Source organism: Pteronotus mesoamericanus, unplaced genomic scaffold (genome assembly GCF_021234165.1).
Source record: "Pteronotus mesoamericanus isolate MK-2021 breed Mesoamerican mustached bat unplaced genomic scaffold, CSHL_Meso_final contig_433, whole genome shotgun sequence".
NCBI classification, from domain to species: domain Eukaryota; kingdom Metazoa; phylum Chordata; class Mammalia; order Chiroptera; family Mormoopidae; genus Pteronotus; species Pteronotus mesoamericanus.
In genome coordinates, this window is record NW_026555163.1 from 842,071 (window position 1) to 855,953 (window position 13,883).

Here is a 13,883-nt window from a genome sequence, read left to right on the forward strand (position 1 = left end):
GCAGAAGCTTCTTATATTGATGAGGTCCCACTTGTTTATTCTTTCCTTTATGTCCCTTGCTTTAGGAGACATCTCAGTGAAAACATTGCTGCATGGGGTATCTGAGAGTTTCCTGCCAATGTTCTCCTCTAGGACTTTGATGGTGTTGCAACTTATACTTAAGTCTTTTATCCATCTTGAGTTTATTTTTGTGTATGGTGTCGGCTGATGATCCAATTCCAATTTTTTGCATGTAGCCGTCCAGCTCTCCCAACACCATTTGTGGAAGAGGCTATTATTGCTCCATTTTATGCTTCTGCCCCTTTGTCAAATATTAGGTGCCCATATAGACCTGGGCTTATTTCGGGGCTTTCTGTTCTGTTCCACTGGTCTATGCGTCTGTTCTTGTGCCAGGATTGCTTTGAGTATAGTGGCTTTGTAATATAGTATGATGTCCGGTATGGTGATCCTTCCTACTTTGTTTTTCTTTCTCAAAATTGCTGCGGCTATTTGGGGTCATTTATGGTTCCATATAAATTCTTGACATGTCTGTTCTATTTCTGTGAAATACGTCATTGGTATCTTAATAGGGATTGCGTTGAATCTATAAATTGCTTTGGGTAGTATGGACATTTTGATGATGCTAATTCTTCCAATCCATGAGCATGGTGTATGCTTCCATTTATTTGTGTCTTCCTTAATTTCTTTCTTCAATGTTGTATAGTTTTCTGCGTACAGGTCTTTTACCTGTTTGGTTAAATTTATTCCTACGTACTCTATTTTTCTTGTTGCTATATCAAATGGTATTTTTTTTCTGATTTATTCTTCTTTTTCATTGCTGGTGTACAAAAATGCCTTTGATTTCTGAATATTGACTTTGTATCCTGCTGTTTTGCCTAATTCACTTATTAGATTGAGTAATTTTTTGGTGGAGTCTACAGGGTTTTCTATGTACACTATCATGTCATCTGCAAACAATGGTAGTTATACTTCTTCCTTTCCTATTTGGGTGCCTTTTATTTCTTTTTGTTGTCTGACCGCTCTGGCTAGGACTTCCAATAACATGTTGAAAAGAAGTGCATTGTGTTCTCAATCTTATTTGGAAAGCTTTTAGTTTTTTCCCGTTGAGTATGATGTTGGGTGTAGGTTTTTCATGTATAACCTTTATTATGTTGAGGAATGCCCCATTTATTCCCATTTTGCTGAGTGTTTTGATCATAAATGGATGCTGGACCTTATCAATAGCTTTTTCCGCATCTGTTGAGATGGTCATGTGGTTTTGGTCTTTCCTTTTATTTATGCGATGTATCACGTTTATTGACTTGCATATATTGAACCATCCCTGCATGCCTGGGATGAATCCCACTTGATCATGTGGATAATCTTTTTAATGTGTTGCTGGATGCGGTTTGCCAATATTTTGTTGAGGATTTTAGCATCTATGTTTATCAGCTAAATATTGGCCTGTAGTTTTCTTTCTTTGTAGGGTCTTTATCTGGTTTTGGGATTAGGGTGATGCTGGCCTCATAAAAAGAGTCTGGGAGTCTTCCCTCCTCTTGGATTTTTTGGAGTAGTCTGAGAAGGACAGGGGTTAGCTCTTCCTCAAATGTTTTGTAAAATTCTCCTGTGAAACCATCAGGCCTACGGCTTTTGTGTGCCAGGAGTTTCTTGATTACTGCTTCAATTTCCCCAGCTGTTATTGGTCTGTTCAAGCTTTCTGTTTCTTCCTCCTTCGGTGTTGAAAGATTATACTTTTCTAAAAATTTGTCCATTTCCTCAAGGTTTCAAGGTTCTTGGCATATAATTGTTCATAGTAGTTTCTGCCAATCCTTTGTATTTCTGTGGTGTCAGTTGTTATTTCTCCTCTTTCATTTCTGATATTATTAATGTAGGTCCTCTCCCTTTTTTTTTTTTTTGATGAATCTGCTTAAAGCCTTGTCAACTTTATTTATCTTTTCAAAGAACCAGCTCCGGGATAGGTTGATCCACTGAATTGTTCTTTTCGTCTCTGTCATTCAGTTCTGCTCTAATCTTGACTGTTTCCTTCCTTCTACTAGCTCTGGGATTTATTTGATGTTTCTTTAGTTCTTGAAGTTGTAGTGTTAGCTCTTTTATTTGAAATGTTTCTATCTTTTTTAGGTAAGCCTGTATTGTTATGAACTTCCTTCTGGGGACTGCCTTTCCTGTGTCCCATGGGTTTTGGACTGTTGTCTGTTCATTTTCATTTGTTTCCGGAAATGTTTTGATTTCTTCTCTTATCTCATTATTGACCCATTCATTCTTTAATAGTGTACTGTTCAGGCTCCATGAGTTTGCAAGTTTCTGAAGTTTCTCTTTGAGGTTGATTTCCAGTTTCAAGCCGTTGTGGTCCAAGAAAAAGCTTGGTATTATTTCAGTTTTCCTGAATTTGCTGAGGTTTGCTTTGTGTCCTATCATGTGGTCTATCTTTGAAAAACTTCCGTGAGCATTTGAAAAGAATGTGTATTTTTCTTCTTTGCGATGTAAGGTTCTATATATGTCCGTTAAGTCTATTTGATTCAGTGCGTCATTCAGCTCCACAGTATCTTTGTTAATGTTTTGTTTGGAAGATCTGTCCATTTTCGAGAGTGGGGTGTTGAAATCCCCTACTATCAGTGTGTTGCTGTCTATATCTTTTTTGAAGTCGTCCAACAATTTCCTTATATACTTGGGGGCTCCTACATTGGGAGCATATAAGTTTACAATGTTTATGTCTTCTCTCGATAGAGTCTTCCTTTAAGTGTTATAAATTGCCCCTCTGGGTCTCTTTTTATGGCCTTTGTTTTGAAATATATTTGTCTGATATAAATATTGCAACCCTTGCTTTCGTCTCTTGCCCGTTAGCTTGGAATGTTTTTTTCCATCCCTTTACTTTCAATCTGTGTATGTCTTTTGCTCTGAGGTGAGTCTTTTGTCAGCAGCATATGTCTGGGTCATGTTTTCTTATCCATTCAGCTACCCTGTGTCTTTTGATTGGGGCATTTAGTCCCTTTACATTGAGAGTTATTACTGATAGAAACTTATTCATTTTTTCTCTTTGTACCTGTGTTTTTCTCTTTCTCACTCTTTTCCTTCATCTTCTTAAACTAGTCCCTTTAGCATATCTTGGAGTGCTTGTTTGGTGGAGACACATTCTTTTAGCCTTCTCTTGTCTGGGAAACTCCGTATTTCCCCTTTTATTTTAATTGAGAGCCTTGCTGGGTAGAGCAGCCTTGGTTGTAGGCCCTTGCTTTTCATGACTTGAAATATTTGTTGCCATTCCCTCTGGCTGGTAGGGCTTCTGTTGAGAAGTCAGCTGCTAGCCGTATCGGGGCTCCCTTGTATGTTACTTTCTCCTTCTCCCTTGCTGCCTTCAGGATTCTCTCTTTGTCTTTGACATTTGCCATTTTAATGATGAGGTGTCTTGGAGTGGACCTCCTTGGGTCCCTCTTGAATGGGGCCCTCTGTACCTCCTTCATCCATGAGACCTTTTCTCTCCTCAAATTGGGGAAATTTTCCATCATTACTTTTTCAAAGAGGTTCTCTATCCCTTGCTCCTCTTCTTCTCCTTCTGGTATCCCTTTTATGCAGATATTATTGCGGTTGATTGTCCTGCATTCCCCTCAATGCCTGTTCATTCTTTTTGAGTCTTTTTTCCATTTCTTGTTCTTTCTGGGACCTTTTCTCTACCTTATCCTACATCTCACTAATTTGATCCTTGGCTTCATCCAGCCTGCTTTCAATTCCTTCTGCTATGTTCTTCAATTCAGAAATGGTATTCTTCATATCCTCTTGTGTCTTCTTGGTAGTTTCTATGTCCTTTTCCATGTTGATAGAGTTTGCTGTAAGATCCTGATAGTTTCTCTGCAGTTTCTCACAGTTATCTTTGAGCTGGCTGAGCTCATTGAGCTTCCTTAGAACCATTGTTCTGGATTCAATATCTGATAGTTCCCTTGCCTCTATTTCATTTAGCTCTCTCTTTGGGGATTCCCTTTTTCTCCTCATTTGGTGGGAACTTCTTTTTCTTACCATTTTTGTGAGAGTGTGTTAAGTAATTTATTTATTTGTTTGTTTGTTTGTTTTTGCTTCTGCTTCAATTGGGCCATCTAGATTTCCTGACTTTGTGGATTAAACTTCTATGGTAGTAGGCAGGTCTTTTTATTTATTTATTTATTTATTTATTTATTTATTTATTTATTTATTTATTTCCCTTTACTTTTCTTTCTGGGCCTGCTTCTGGTGATGTCAGTTGTTGACACTGCATGGCCTTGGGTCATTTGTTTGAGCCTGCCAGGGGTCTACTGTCTGTGTCTGACTCCTGCTTTGGGCAGCTCTGTGACCTCTTCGGCCAGGGATCCACTGTTTCTGTCGATTGCTCTACAGTCTCACGCCAGCTCCTTGATATAGCTCCCTGGCCTGACAGGATCCCCCGCCCGTCTGGGCTCGTGCGTGCTTGTCCCAGCCCAGGGGGCTTGTTCGCGACCTCGCATACTCGTCTGACCCCCCAGGCTGGTTGGCCCCAGCACTGGTCCTTTTAGGGTTTTCTATTGTGTGCTTTCCCCACTTTTGGCTCTTTGGATGCGTTGCCTGCCCTCGCCAAATGGGGACTCCGGAAATGGGAGGAAGTCAGCTCCAGGACTCTGCGGTTAATCCTGTCTCCAGTCTCTCCTCCAGGTACTCTGGGCAGCTCTGTGACCGCTTCGGCCTGGGATTCACTATTTCTGCGGCCTGCTTTACAGTCGTGGGCCCACGCAGGTCGATTTACACCTAACCTCGCCGATCTGCGCACTCCCTCGCAGGCCCCTTCGGTGCCTACCTGTGGGAGCCCTCACCAGCTCGTGCGGGTCCACACACACACTCAACAACCCTCGCCGGCCACTCAGCGCAAGTGTGCGCACCTGCACTGGGTGGTTTTGGGTTCTCTATTGTGTGCTTTTCGGCTTTTGGCTCTTTGGGGGTGTGTCCTTTTCCCGCACAATGGAGACTAGGGAAAGGAGAAGGAGTCGGGACCTCCTGGTTCCTCCTCCCGTTCTTTCCCCAACGCCTCCATTTCCAGTCTCTCCTCAGGGGTCTCTGGGCAGTTCTGTGACCCCTTCGGCCAAGGATCCACCACCTGTGCGGACTGCGTTTCAATCACGGGCAGTCTTGTTTGTGCACGCCCCGCCTCTGCCTCTTTGGGGACGCACTTTGCCTGCCCAAAATGGAGACTAGAGAACGGGGAGGGAGTTGGGGCTCCCCGGTTCCTCCTCCCGTTCTTTCCCCAACATCTCCGTCTCCAGTCTCTCCTCAAGGCTCTCCCAGGCAGTCTGCACTGAGCCCCCCACCTAACACACGCACAAGCTGTGTGCGGAGCGCACAAAAGGCAGGTTAATTGATTCCCTTATGCTGAGCCAGATGGTAGCTGCAGAGTGGGAGGTGAGTTATCACTAGGGCTCCACCGGCCGCCATCTCAGTTCTCTTAACAAAGTTTTCTTCACCAGTCTTTTCCCAGGCTCCAGCCCACCCTGCTGCCACCTCTACTCAGAGATCAAGGAGGGTGGCTGCCACTGCAATTTTTGCCTTGGCCCTTTAAATGTCTCTTTGCATCCCCAGCCGCCTGTCTCTGGCAGAGAGCGCCCCTAAGCTTTTCGGGGTTGCGTTTTGTCTGTATTTTCCTGGTTTTAGCTGCCATAGTTTAGGGGTCCCTGTTTATGATTCAGATCCCGTTCTTCTTGTGGGGAAGCTGACTGGCCGTTTCAATGTCCCTCTGGTGCTAGTGCCCGTGGGCACCCAGCCCCACCCTCTCGAGCCTCCACCGCACTTCTCACCCGTTGGGATGTGTGAGAGTTGAAGCCACTGTCTGTCCGCAGCTCCAAGGCTCCTCTCCCACTCTCCACAAAAATTTTTGAAATATTTGTTCTAGTCTGTGAAATACATCATTGGGATCTTGATAGGAATTTCATTGAATCTATAGATTGCTTTGGGTAGTATGGACATTTTAAGGATGTTAATTATTCCTGCCCAGAAACACGGTATGTGCTTCCACTTGTACCTTCTTCAGTTTCTTTCTTTGGTTTCATATAATTTTCCATGTACATGTCTTTTACATGGAAACCTTAAACCTAGTTAAGTTTAATCCTAGGTATTTCATTCTTTTAGAAGCAATTGTGAATGTGATTATTTTCTTAATTTCCCTTTGTGTGAATTCATTATTGGCATATAACAGTACAGCTGATTTCTGGATATTAATTTTGTATCCTGCTACTCTACTGAATTCATTTGTCAGTTCTAGTAGTTTCTTGGTGTATTAGTATTTTGGAGTTCTCCATGTATAGTATCACGTCATCTGCAAATAAAGACAATTTTACTTCTTCCTTTCCACTTGGATGCCTTTTATTTCTTCTTGTCTGATTTCTGTGTCTAGGTTTTCAGTACTATGCTGAATAAGAGAGGTGAAAGCAGGCATCCCAGTCTTGTTCCCAATCTTAAAGGGAATGGACATCCCTATTCCCTGTACCTTTTGTCAGTTGAGTATGATGTTGGCAGTGTGTTTGTCATATAGGGCCTTTACTGGTTTAGGTATGTATTTATATTCCTCCTTTGAGGACAGTTTTTATCATAAATGGGTACTGGATTATATCAAATGCTTTTTCTGCATCAATTGATATGATCATATGGTTTTTATCCTTCATTTTGTTATGTGATGAATCACTTATTGATTTGCAAATGTTGTATATTAACCTTGCATTCCTGGAATAAACCCCACTTAATTATGGTGTATAGTCCTTTTGATGCATTGCTCTATTCAGTTTGCTAATATTTTGTTGAGGATTTTAGCATCTATGTTCATCAGGAATGTTGGCCTATAGCTTTCTTTTTTTGTAGTGTCTTTATCTGGTTTTGGAGTTAGGATAGTGCTCACTTTGTAAAATGAGTTTGGGAGCCTTCCCTCTTCTTGAATTTTATGAAATACTTGGATAAGGAAAGGTATTAATTCTTCTCTAATGTTTGGTGAAATTCACCTGGGAAGCCATCTGGTCCAGGGCCTTTGTTTCTTGGGAGTTTTTTTATTAGTGCTTCAATTTAGCTAGGTGTAATCTATCTATTCAGGTTCTTTGAATCTTCCTCATTTAGTTTTGGAAGGTTGTATGTATCTAGGAATTTATCCATTTCATACAGGTTTTCCAGTTTGTTGGCATTCAATTGTTCATAATATTTTCTTACAATCTTTGTATTTCTTCGGTGTTAGTTGTCATTTCTTCTCTTTAAATTCTGACTTTATTTATTTGTGTCCTTTCTCTTTTTTTCTTGATGAGTCTGGTTAAAGGTTTGTCAGTCTTATCTTTTCAAAGAACCAGCTCTTGGATTCATTGATCCTTTGTATCATTTTTTTAGACTCTGTTTCATTTATTTCTGCTCTGATCTGTATTATTTCCTTCCTTCTACTCACTTTGGGCTTCGGTTGTTCTTTATCAATTATATGTAGTTATTACAATATTATTGACTATATTTCCTATGCTACACTTTACATCCCTGTGATCTATTTCATTTTTTAAATGCTGATTGCCAAGACTACCAAAGAAGGAACTTTTTGAAACAGAAATACTGAGAATTTGACAAAAGCTCCTTTACTAAATGTAAATGAGCACTTCTAAAATACTTGGGGAAAAAAACAAAATATTAAAATTACTGTAAAAATGGATTATTTTCAAGGAGTTTGTAAATCTAGTAAGATCCAGATATTATTGGTGGTGGTGGTGGTGGTGTTGGGGGGAGGTGTCTTTAAAAAGCCCTGGCTTATGTGTAAGACAACCTTTTGACAATGTTAACACACCATGGGATGAGGGAATACAATGTTGCTTTTTTCTGAAGATTTTTCAAAATCAGATTTAGATATCTTATTAAGATACCATTTTTTAAAAGCCCCAGGAGTTTCTTTTGTCACTTAGTTTTTAATAATAAATTTTAATTATAAATTGCATTTATCTTGTTTCAGGTACAATATTTAGATCACGGACTCACTGAGAAAATCCCACAGTGCCATCTCTACCCTATTTTGCTATATCCTGACATACCCCAGTTTTGTATTCCTTGTCAGCTCCATCGTACCACACCTGTGAGTAAACAGTTATCTGTAGGATTACCTTTATTGTTTAATTATATTGTATTGGTTATGATATTACAACTGTTCCAATTTTCCCCCTTTGCCCCCCTCCCCCCAGCATCCCTTACTCCCTCAGCAATCCCCACACAATTGTTCATGTACGTGAGTTATGTGTAGGTTCTTTGGCTACTCCATTTCTTATATTGTATTTTACATCCACATGGCTATACTGTAACTACCTATTTGTATTCCTTAATCTTCCAACTTCTTCCCCATTCCCTCATACCCCTCTCCCATCTAGGAAAATCAAAACGTTCTCCATATCCATGATTTTGTCTCTGTGCTTCTTGTTTGCCTAGTTTGTTTCTTAGATTCACTTGTCTTTTTTTTATTAATTTATTTATTTTTCCAAATACATTGGTCTCTGCCTACCCCCCACCACTTTCCCCTTCGGTGTCCCCCCTCTCCCTCCCTCAATCCTTCCCGACTTTGGTTTTCTCCATGAGTCCTTGCTATATATTCCTTGACTTGCCCCTTCCCTTCCTTTTCCCCCGCCTGCCATCCCTCCTTCCCTCTTGTCTCTGTTGGTTTCTTTCCCTTTCAGCATTGCTGGTCTTATTTTCCTTGCATCTTTGTATTCTTGGTTAGGTTCCGCTTATAGGTGAGATCATATGGTATTTGTCTTTCACACCCTGGCTTATTTCACTTAGCATAATGCTCTCAAGTTCTATCCATGGTGTTGCGAAGTTTAGTTCTTTTTTTCTTTCTGCTGTGTAGTATTCCATTGTGTAAATGTACCATAGTTTTTTGATCCAATCATCTACTGATGGGCATTTCGGTTGCTTCAAACACTTGGCTATTGTAAATTGTGCTGCTATGAACATTGGGGTGCATAGGTTCTTTAAATTGGTGTTTTGGGATTCTTAGGGTATAGTCCCAACAGGGGAATCACTGGATCAAAAGGCAGTTCCATTTTCAGCTTTTTGAGGAAATTCCACACTCCTTTCCACAATGGCTCACCAGTCTGCATTCCCACCAACAGTGTACTAGGGTTCCCTTTTCTGCACAGCCTCACCAGCACCTGTTGTTTATTGATCTGTTTATGACGGCCATTCTGACTGGGGTGAGGTGGTATCTCATTGTGGTTTTGATCTGCATTTCTCTGCTGACAGGTGATACCAAGCATCCTTTCAAATGTCTCTGGGCCCTCTGTATCTCTTCCTTGGAAAATCGCCTGCCAGGGTCCTTTGCCCGTTTTTTTTATTGGGTCATTTCTCTTATTGGAGTGGAGTTGAGTGAGTTCTTTATATATCTTGGAGATCAAACCTCTATCTGATGTATCATTAGCAAATATATTTTACCATAGGGTTGGCTCCCGTTTCATTGTGCTGATGTTTTCTTTAGCCGTGCAGAAGCTTCTTATTTTGATGAGGTCCCACTTGTTTATTCTTTCCTTTATGTCCCTTGCTTTAGAAGACATATCAGTGAAAACATTGCTGCATGGGGTATCTGAGAGTTTCCTGCCAATGTTCTCCTCTAGGACTTTGATGGTGTTGCAACTTATACTTAAGTCTTTTATCCATCTTGAGTTTATTTTTGTGTATGGTGTCGGCTGATGATCCAATTCCAATTTTTTGCATGTAGCCGTCCAGCTCTCCCAACACCATTTGTGGAAGAGGCTATTATTGCTCCATTTTATGCTTCTGCCCCTTTGTCAAATATTAGGTGCCCATATAGACCTGGGCTTATTTCGGGGCTTTCTGTTCTGTTCCACTGGTCTATGCGTCTGTTCTTGTGCCAGGATTGCTTTGAGTATAGTGGCTTTGTAATATAGTATGATGTCCGGTATGGTGATCCTTCCTACTTTGTTTTTCTTTCTCAAAATTGCTGCGGCTATTTGGGGTCATTTATGGTTCCATATAAATTCTTGACATGTCTGTTCTATTTCTGTGAAATACGTCATTGGTATCTTAATAGGGATTGCGTTGAATCTATAAATTGCTTTGGGTAGTATGGACATTTTGATGATGCTAATTCTTCCAATCCATGAGCATGGTGTATGCTTCCATTTATTTGTGTCTTCCTTAATTTCTTTCTTCAATGTTGTATAGTTTTCTGCGTACAGGTCTTTTACCTGTTTGGTTAAATTTATTCCTACGTACTCTATTTTTCTTGTTGCTATATCAAATGGTATTTTTTTTCTGATTTATTCTTCTTTTTCATTGCTGGTGTACAAAAATGCCTTTGATTTCTGAATATTGACTTTGTATCCTGCTGTTTTGCCTAATTCACTTATTAGATTGAGTAATTTTTTGGTGGAGTCTACAGGGTTTTCTATGTACACTATCATGTCATCTGCAAACAATGGTAGTTATACTTCTTCCTTTCCTATTTGGGTGCCTTTTATTTCTTTTTGTTGTCTGACCGCTCTGGCTAGGACTTCCAATAACATGTTGAAAAGAAGTGCATTGTGTTCTCAATCTTATTTGGAAAGCTTTTAGTTTTTTCCCGTTGAGTATGATGTTGGGTGTAGGTTTTTCATGTATAACCTTTATTATGTTGAGGAATGCCCCATTTATTCCCATTTTGCTGAGTGTTTTGATCATAAATGGATGCTGGACCTTATCAATAGCTTTTTCCGCATCTGTTGAGATGGTCATGTGGTTTTGGTCTTTCCTTTTATTTATGCGATGTATCACGTTTATTGACTTGCATATATTGAACCATCCCTGCATGCCTGGGATGAATCCCACTTGATCATGTGGATAATCTTTTTAATGTGTTGCTGGATGCGGTTTGCCAATATTTTGTTGAGGATTTTAGCATCTATGTTTATCAGCTAAATATTGGCCTGTAGTTTTCTTTCTTTGTAGGGTCTTTATCTGGTTTTGGGATTAGGGTGATGCTGGCCTCATAAAAAGAGTCTGGGAGTCTTCCCTCCTCTTGGATTTTTTGGAGTAGTCTGAGAAGGACAGGGGTTAGCTCTTCCTCAAATGTTTTGTAAAATTCTCCTGTGAAACCATCAGGCCTACGGCTTTTGTGTGCCAGGAGTTTCTTGATTACTGCTTCAATTTCCCCAGCTGTTATTGGTCTGTTCAAGCTTTCTGTTTCTTCCTCCTTCGGTGTTGAAAGATTATACTTTTCTAAAAATTTGTCCATTTCCTCAAGGTTTCAAGGTTCTTGGCATATAATTTGTTCATAGTAGTTTCTGCCAATCCTTTGTATTTCTGTGGTGTCAGTTGTTATTTCTCCTCTTTCATTTCTGATATTATTAATGTAGGTCCTCTCCCTTTTTTTTTTTTTGATGAATCTGCTTAAAGCCTTGTCAACTTTATTTATCTTTTCAAAGAACCAGCTCCGGGATAGGTTGATCCACTGAATTGTTCTTTTCGTCTCTGTCATTCAGTTCTGCTCTAATCTTGACTGTTTCCTTCCTTCTACTAGCTCTGGGATTTATTTGATGTTTCTTTAGTTCTTGAAGTTGTAGTGTTAGCTCTTTTATTTGAAATGTTTCTATCTTTTTTTAGGTAAGCCTGTATTGTTATGAACTTCCTTCTGGGGACTGCCTTTCCTGTGTCCCATGGGTTTTGGACTGTTGTCTGTTCATTTTCATTTGTTTCCGGAAATGTTTTGATTTCTTCTCTTATCTCATTATTGACCCATTCATTCTTTAATAGTGTACTGTTCAGGCTCCATGAGTTTGCAAGTTTCTGAAGTTTCTCTTTGAGGTTGATTTCCAGTTTCAAGCCGTTGTGGTCCAAGAAAAAGCTTGGTATTATTTCAGTTTTCCTGAATTTGCTGAGGTTTGCTTTGTGTCCTATCATGTGGTCTATCTTTGAAAAACTTCCGTGAGCATTTGAAAAGAATGTGTATTTTTCTTCTTTGCGATGTAAGGTTCTATATATGTCCGTTAAGTCTATTTGATTCAGTGCGTCATTCAGCTCCACAGTATCTTTGTTAATGTTTTGTTTGGAAGATCTGTCCATTTTCGAGAGTGGGGTGTTGAAATCCCCTACTATCAGTGTGTTGCTGTCTATATCTTTTTTGAAGTCGTCCAACAATTTCCTTATATACTTGGGGGCTCCTACATTGGGAGCATATAAGTTTACAATGTTTATGTCTTCTCTCGATAGAGTCTTCCTTTAAGTGTTATAAATTGCCCCTCTGGGTCTCTTTTTATGGCCTTTGTTTTGAAATATATTTGTCTGATATAAATATTGCAACCCTTGCTTTCGTCTCTTGCCCGTTAGCTTGGAATGTTTTTTTCCATCCCTTTACTTTCAATCTGTGTATGTCTTTTGCTCTGAGGTGAGTCTTTTGTCAGCAGCATATGTCTGGGTCATGTTTTCTTATCCATTCAGCTACCCTGTGTCTTTTGATTGGGGCATTTAGTCCCTTTACATTGAGAGTTATTACTGATAGAAACTTATTCATTTTTTCTCTTTGTACCTGTGTTTTTCTCTTTCTCACTCTTTTCCTTCATCTTCTTAAACTAGTCCCTTTAGCATATCTTGGAGTGCTTGTTTGGTGGAGACACATTCTTTTAGCCTTCTCTTGTCTGGGAAACTCCGTATTTCCCCTTTTATTTTAATTGAGAGCCTTGCTGGGTAGAGCAGCCTTGGTTGTAGGCCCTTGCTTTTCATGACTTGAAATATTTGTTGCCATTCCCTCTGGCTGGTAGGGCTTCTGTTGAGAAGTCAGCTGCTAGCCGTATCGGGGCTCCCTTGTATGTTACTTTCTCCTTCTCCCTTGCTGCCTTCAGGATTCTCTCTTTGTCTTTGACATTTGCCATTTTAATGATGAGGTGTCTTGGAGTGGACCTCCTTGGGTCCCTCTTGAATGGGGCCCTCTGTACCTCCTTCATCCATGAGACCTTTTCTCTCCTCAAATTGGGGAAATTTTCCATCATTACTTTTTCAAAGAGGTTCTCTATCCCTTGCTCCTCTTCTTCTCCTTCTGGTATCCCTTTTATGCAGATATTATTGCGGTTGATTGTCCTGCATTCCCCTCAATGCCTGTTCATTCTTTTTGAGTCTTTTTTCCATTTCTTGTTCTTTCTGGGACCTTTTCTCTACCTTATCCTACATCTCACTAATTTGATCCTTGGCTTCATCCAGCCTGCTTTCAATTCCTTCTGCTATGTTCTTCAATTCAGAAATGGTATTCTTCATATCCTCTTGTGTCTTCTTGGTAGTTTCTATGTCCTTTTCCATGTTGATAGAGTTTGCTGTAAGATCCTGATAGTTTCTCTGCAGTTTCTCACAGTTATCTTTGAGCTGGCTGAGCTCATTGAGCTTCCTTAGAACCATTGTTCTGGATTCAATATCTGATAGTTCCCTTGCCTCTATTTCATTTAGCTCTCTCTTTGGGGATTCCCTTTTTCTCCTCATTTGGTGGGAACTTCTTTTTCTTACCATTTTTGTGAGAGTGTGTTAAGTAATTTATTTATTTGTTTGTTTGTTTGTTTTTGCTTCTGCTTCAATTGGGCCATCTAGATTTCCTGACTTTGTGGATTAAACTTCTATGGTAGTAGGCAGGTCTTTTTATTTATTTATTTATTTATTTATTTATTTATTTATTTATTTATTTCCCTTTACTTTTCTTTCTGGGCCTGCTTCTGGTGATGTCAGTTGTTGACACTGCATGGCCTTGGGTCATTTGTTTGAGCCTGCCAGGGGTCTACTGTCTGTGTCTGACTCCTGCTTTGGGCAGCTCTGTGACCTCTTCGGCCAGGGATCCACTATTTCTGTGGATTGCTTTGCACTATCATGGTGGCTCCTTGAGCGCACTCCCTGGCCTGGCTGGGTCTCCCACCTGCCTGGGC

General features: G+C 40.1%; 1 protein-coding gene across 1 annotated transcript in view; it reads left to right on the forward strand.

The window, feature by feature from the left end:
• The window catches only part of RNF17 (ring finger protein 17), a 197,419-nt gene that overhangs the window by 161,205 nt on the left and 22,331 nt on the right, over positions 1-13,883 (forward strand). The window contains exon 28 of the mRNA XM_054577471.1: positions 7,952-8,071. Within this exon, the coding sequence (XP_054433446.1) occupies positions 7,952-8,071 (120 nt within the window). The remainder of the gene's footprint in view (positions 1-7,951; positions 8,072-13,883) is intronic.